General features: G+C 37.0%; 1 protein-coding gene across 2 annotated transcripts; it reads left to right on the top strand.

Annotated features, from left to right (window-relative positions):
- The first annotated feature begins 457 nt into the window (after positions 1-457).
- Positions 458-6,009, top strand: LOC107800472 (uncharacterized). Of its 2 annotated transcripts, none has more exons than XM_016623647.2 (6): positions 458-854; positions 1,483-1,971; positions 2,186-2,407; positions 2,485-2,557; positions 4,451-4,561; positions 5,358-6,009. In XM_016623647.2, the coding sequence occupies exons 1-6, from the start codon at positions 738-740 to the stop codon at positions 5,723-5,725; spliced, it is 1,380 nt and encodes a 459-aa protein (XP_016479133.1). In that variant the 5' UTR covers positions 458-737; the 3' UTR covers positions 5,726-6,009. The 2 variants fall into 2 exon arrangements, with proteins under 2 accessions (XP_016479133.1, XP_075108164.1); XM_075252063.1 differs by having other exon boundaries at positions 466-854; positions 4,410-4,561.
- The last annotated feature ends 763 nt before the right edge of the window (positions 6,010-6,772 follow it).

Below are 6,772 nucleotides of genomic sequence, written 5' to 3' on the forward strand. Positions count from 1 at the left end.
TTGCAAACTTTAAAAACTTAGTTATTGTCAAAAGAATAACCGTTGCCAAACTCAATGCTTAAATATATTTTTTTAAAATGACACTTAAGCGAACCCGTCTCGTCCCATCCCGTTTGTTAGCGGGACGGGATGGGCCTACCGTCCGTCCCGTCCCATCCCGTTTGTTAGCGGGACGGGATGAGCCTACTATTTTGTCCCGTCCCGTCACTATCCCGACTAAATATCGTCCCGTCCCGGCCCGTTAATTTTATCTCGCCTCGTCTCGTCCCGTCACGTCCCGTTGGACGGCCATACTTGTGAGAAAAGGGAGGTAAAAATTGAAATGAAATTAGCAGTTAAGCAAACAAATAAGAAAAAAGAAGAAGTTGGAAGTGAACCCGGTCTAAACTGACACTCGAAACTCGGGCCGTCCCTTTGCCTTATGGCTTATATAGGCTTCTAAGGATTATGTTACTCCAATACAGGTTCAAATTTTAAGGTACTACGTATCACTATTTCAAAATTTATTCAACTTTTTTCTTTTTTCACTCTCCCACACCTGTTACAGTCGACAACTCAGAGATCCATAGATTCCATTCTCCAACATTCCTTCCCCTTTCGAACTCCGACAGATCCATTTGCCTGAAATTGAAATCTGTTGACCTATAAAGTAGAAAAAAATCAAGCAATGTGCGTGTTCGATAGATGATGTGGGTTTCCATTATAGGCTAATAATTTGAGTTGACTTGACCTCTCTAATGGAGTTTACAGAACCTTTTAAGCAAACTGGCCCTTATGCTTTCTCACCAAATGCTCGCTTCCTCGCTGTCGCCGTCGATTATCGCCTCGTCATTCGTGACGTTCTCTCTCTCAAGGTCCTGCATTTTTATTTTTCATCTTTAATGAATTTTTACATAACTGGATGTTAATTGTCAAGTTACCACATGCTCGCATTATCTAAATAGAAAGGACCCGATTCATATTTTTTTATACTTGTCTGCAACAAGCAGATTGCACATTATCTGAATAGGAAATGTCACAGCTTTATTTATAATACCATCTAGATTTCAATGGTTTTATTATCTCTAGATATGTAATATCAATGAAAAACTGCTCTTAATGCCTGAATAAGCAAAATGGGGGACGTGAAGCTTACACAAGATATTACCTTGTTCTAAAGAAGACAGGAAGAAAAGCAAGTCTGCCTTTACAGTGTTCTAAAGTTCTTCCGTCCTCGCAAATTAGTTGGAGATTTCCCTTTGTTCATTAGATTACTCAGTATGTCAAAATATAAGGTCAATGTTCCTTAGATAATTTAGCGGTGTTGCCCGCGAAATGATAATTTGTGGAGAAGATTAATAAAAAGGAAATGGGACTGATGTTAATGGACAAAATAGACATGTGCAATTAGTTTCTGGCCATATGTTGTGGTGTTAAGCTCATTAATCAAGCTGGCTGTTTTCCTTCTTGAGCCTACTGAGATTCTTTTTTTTGGATCTTCAGGTTGTGCAACTGTTTTCATGTCTGGACAAGATTACATACATTGAATGGGCCCCTGATTCTGAATACATACTTTGTGGTCTTTACAAGAGACCTATGATACAAGCATGGTCTTTGACACAACCTGAGTGGACATGTAAGATAGATGAAGGTCCTGCAGGAGTTGCTTATGCTAGGTGGAGCCCGGACAGTCGTCACATACTCACCACATCCGAGTTTCAGCTACGGTTAACTGTTTGGTCACTGCTTAACACAGCGTGCATACATGTCCAATGGCCAAAGCATGGGTCTAAAGGGGTATCATTTACCAAGGATGGAAAGTTTGCTGCTGTCTGCACTAGACGCGATTGCAAGGATTATGTTAATCTGCTGTCTTGCCATACATGGGAGATAATGGGTGTTTTTGCTGTTGACACATTGGATTTGGCTGATGTTCAGTGGTCTCCAGACGACAGTGCTATAGTCATCTGGGATTCTCCTCTCGAGTACAAGGTAGTCACTATGCGCTGTTTATAGCCTCTCACAAAGTTATACTTTTTCTCAATTTTTGGAGAACACTTTCGAAAATTCAACTAAAACTAATATTTTCTTCATCACTGTAAAATGATTATGTGAAATTAGCTTTAATGTGAGAAATACAGGAAAGCTTTGAATGTTTTGTTAGTTTTTATCTCCAAGGGACTTTATGTGGTTCGTTTTTGTTTAGGTTCTGATTTATTCTCCAGATGGGAGGTGCCTGTCTAAGTATCAAGCATATGAGAGTGGACTAGGAGTAAAAAGTGTTTCATGGTCACCTTGCAGCCAGTTTTTGGCTGTAGGAAGCTATGACCAGATGTTACGAGTTCTGAATCACCTGACATGGAAAGTATTTGCAGAATTTGTGCACCCATCTGCTGTTAGAGGTCCTTGTTGTGCTGCTATTTTCAAGGTATGCAATCTCTTGTTTTGCTCCATATTTGCAGGACATTATTTATTGATTTTGATAATTTTTTTATTTAATGTTAGGAAGTGGATGAGCCATTGCAACTTGATATGTCAGAATTATCACTTAATGATGATTTCGCCCAGTACAGTAGTGGTGAGCACTAGTGTTTTCTTTTGTTAGCATTGTCTTCATCTTGAAAGTTAAGCATCATGTTTTTTTTGGTGTCCAACTGCCAATTTTCATGATTTTATTGGTTTCTTGTGGCAATTCAAGAAACAAGTTCCACTAATTATGGAACCTAAGATTCACTGAGGCAAAACTCTTCTGAAAAAACCAAGTGAAATGACAAATCACATTTCGTTGATTTAAATGGTGCATACCATGCTGTCTCTATGGAGTAAAACCTGTTGTCTTCTGTAATGCTTCTGGATAAGTCAGTTGAGCGTTATTAACTTCTAATGCATTTACTCACTAGTCTTATGGAAATTGTGGTTTTGATCTGCTCATTCTGGATTTTGAGCTGTCTGTCTAGCTAATAACACATTGTCCAATTGCCAACAAAGTTAAATTAACACAATATCTGTATCAACTTGGTCTAGACTAAAATGTTCAAATAAGGTGACGAAGAGGGAATTCCTTTTGAAGCACTGCTACTGTCTTTGAAAAAGCTTACTCTTGTTTTAAACAAAGCTTAGTTTAGTGAAAGTTGGCAAACTAAACATGCCTTATCTAACTTTTGCCCTCAGCTTGCAAAACAAGTTTTCCTAGTTGCTTCTATTTTCTTATTGCAACTTTGGATCCTATGATTAAATTTTATTTGCTAGGTTAGCTTCAATTTTTTGAAAGAGTGGAGGAGTCAGGGGTTTGAAGAAAGACAGGAAGCCCCTTATGATAGGAACAGAGGAAAATATTCCAAAGAATTCTGGGGAAAACTATATACTTAAAATATATGTTTTAAAGGTAAAAAAATAAAATGCAAAAATATATATGCTTTTGTTGTAAGCTTAAAATAAATAAATAACAGTGTAGAGCAAACATACATTCTAAGTTTGCATCTTACTGTCATCCATCAAACAGATGTTTCCACATGCTTGGTTCATGAAAAAAAGTCATGGCCGTACATGAGACTTAAAGTAAATAAACAAAAGTATTCCTTCTCTAACAACTTAAGCTTTTTAGATGAGGTGGTCACACTCTTCAATAAGTTCCACATTAGTTTTACTTTTGTGCGATTGTAAATTTCGCGATGTGAGCAAAAGCAATTGTAATGTTAGCACTCTCTATGGCTGTATCGTATAAACCTTATCATTTTTTTTGTATAAACCTATAACATTTGTTGGCTTTCTCTTACTTGTTCAGGTTGGATTTTGACATCATGTCTCCAATTACATTTAGCTCTGTTTGAATTCCAAAACCAATCATTTGATGCTAGGTTTCAAATCCATATTTGGTTTCTGATTTTTGAAAATTCCCGAACAGGCCCAAAATTTTATTTTATATAGGTTGCCATATTTTCATACATTCTTTTATTGGCTTCTCGGAGGTTAGACCTTACGGTTGCACAGGCCCTTCCCTCTTTTTCTTTTTTCTTTTCTTTTTACCGTCCTCCTTTGTTTTGGTCTAAATAGCCAGCGTTTTTTTTTTCCATTTTCGACTTTTTGGATATTTAGGGACAAGCGTAATAGCAAGTAAAGATGTTTAATTGAATCTACTTGTAATTAATAACTATGAATGTCTCTATAATGTTTTGAAGACTTTAGTGATACTTCCTCAAAAGTTTACTTACCCTAATCCCGATAATTCAAACATGCATAAATTGTTTTCTGGAAAACAAAGCTAGAGGTATTTCTGCCAAACTGAATGCAAATGTCAATCAACTACTGCATACAAACTTGTCCTAGCTATGGTAGGTAGTCCTTTTCTAAATCGGCTCATTGGCAGAAATGATAAGTTGGTTGTGGATGTACTCAAAATTTCTTTTGTATTTTAATCATTTTTTTGTTAGGAACTTTTGAGATTGTCAGACCATTTCTTCCCTTTTCCCAGATAATGCCCCGGAGTCACATATTCAAGTCAGGTACAATGTTTTGGAGATACCTATCAGTCTCCCTTCTCAGAAACCTCCTGCAGATAAGCCAAATCCCAAGCAAGGAATCAGTAAGTCTTTGGTTCCAATATTTTGTAATGTGAGAAATATATCATCACTATCTTTTGTCTTCCTACTCTTTAACTGTTCCTGTTTATTTATGAATGTCACTCCACGTATGGCAAATGTTTACTGAAGTTAAATGATCGGATGTTCGTATAGGAGATCTTGAAAATTTATTATCTTTTTAGTGGCCATGTAGTTCCAATTTCTTGTTTTCTTTCTTAACAATTTCAAACCTCTATAAAATTTATTGGCTTGAGCAATAAGTTGTAGATGATAATGTTCTAATATCTTAATGAGGACTGTTAGCTGCCTGTTTGGTGAGAATCTGATCTCAGTCAAAGTAAGCTGTATCAGCCTAGTATCTTCATCGTCAAGGACAGAGGCGGATCTAAGATTTCTAGTATATGGGTGCGCTACTTAAAAAAAAGAGGAAAAAATGTATTAAGTGGGAATTGATCCCCTCTTTCTCTTGGTAAAATAACTCAACCTTAAACCAAGTGCACCATTCAACCTTTTTAGAGTATGAGTGCCAACAGTTAATATTATACTAATTTAAAAAAATATTTACATAAAATATTTAATTTTGTGGAGAGATCATGGGTTCACGTGCCTCATATTTAACTCTATGAATCCGCCTCTGGTCAAGGATCAATACAAAACCTCTCTGAATTTATCTATCTAAGATCCACAAGCAGAAGCTTGTTTTGGGTGGTTATTTTTGGAATCTTCCTTAAGAGAAACTACTCTCAAGTCCCATAAGTGAGTACCTTGTTAACTGTCATATGTGAAAATTAATTGCAGGCCTCATGTCATGGAGCTGCGATAGCCAATATGTTTGCACTCGCAATGATAGCATGCCTACTGTACTCTGGATATGGGACATAAACCATCTTGAGCTAGCCGCCATCTTAATTCAAAAAGATTCCATCCGAGCTGCAGCCTGGGATCCCACATGTCCACGTTTGGTTTTATGTACTGGAAGCTCCCACTTATACATGTGGACACCTTCTGGTGCTTATTGCATAAATGTTCCATTGCCTCAATTTGCTGTAATTGATCTGAAATGGAACTCCGATGGGAGCTGTCTTTTTCTCAAAGACAAGGAATCATTCTGCTGTGCTGCTCCAGAGATGTTGCAAGAATCCAGTGATTATAGCTCTGATGACTGATGCTTTCACATTATGGAGCTGAAATTGTTTTGTTCATCACACCTCCCAAAGTGAATACCATTCCTCAAGATGACAGCTTAGCTTGCTTTGTATATTGCACTTTTAACATGGAAGAAGAGATACTATCATAGGCTGTGATAATCTTGACTATTTGCATTGTAATGGTGTATATTTGAGATCCAAAATAGTAGGAAGAATTTTAGAATCCAGGTTTGTAACCTTATTTCCAAATAGATAGGTCAGAGGGGGTCTTTAAAGTACCCTTGCTTATGCCTTATGTCAAATTTAATGTACACTGTACTAGTTAAGGCTCAATGCCTGAAGCACGGCCATTGCCGACTTGCCATGGAGCGTTTGATCCAATCTACAAAGCATATAAGCTTCTTTGCTCGCTTGTAGGGCCTCGACACTGAGCTCCCGCTGTAGGATTGAGTGAGGTGACGACAGCTGAAGCTATATCTGCTACTTTATATGTTAGATTCATCTATAATGATGGAAGATGGTGTAAAGAACAAAATAGAATGCCATGGTCAAGATACACTCCTTTTGGTTACGAGAACAAGGCCCAGAGCACAGTGAACTGAACAAGAGAAATTTCGGGCACAAACAATTTTAAGTGGGAAAATTGACTTATCTGAAGTTTCTTTCTTCAGTTGGCATAAAACTAACAGTAGTTCTTCTTCTTCTTCTTTTGGTAGTTAAATATTCTAAGTTAGATAATATCCAAAATTGTTTGCTTTCTTAAAAGAGGTTGTGGGACAAATGTGCTGTTTGTTTTGCGAGACAATACATCGGAGAAAATTAACTCCCTGATCTTAATAAGAATATAAATAGGTAAACAAAAGGTACTCCTAGTCTAGCTTTAGTCACAAAGATATTGCTACTCCTAAAGTTGAAAATTACAGAGACAAGACAACCTTAATTTTGGACTTCAGATCCATACTTAATATTGTTCCATTTGCTTGAAAGGGAAACTGGAAAAGCATTAAAGAATCACTAATGAATTCATGTTCCGGGAATAACTCAATTTCCACTTCTACGTTTTCT

The sequence above is a fragment of the Nicotiana tabacum genome, chromosome 4 (genome assembly GCF_000715075.1).
Source record: "Nicotiana tabacum cultivar K326 chromosome 4, ASM71507v2, whole genome shotgun sequence".
In the NCBI taxonomy this organism is placed as follows: Eukaryota; Viridiplantae; Streptophyta; class Magnoliopsida; order Solanales; family Solanaceae; genus Nicotiana; species Nicotiana tabacum.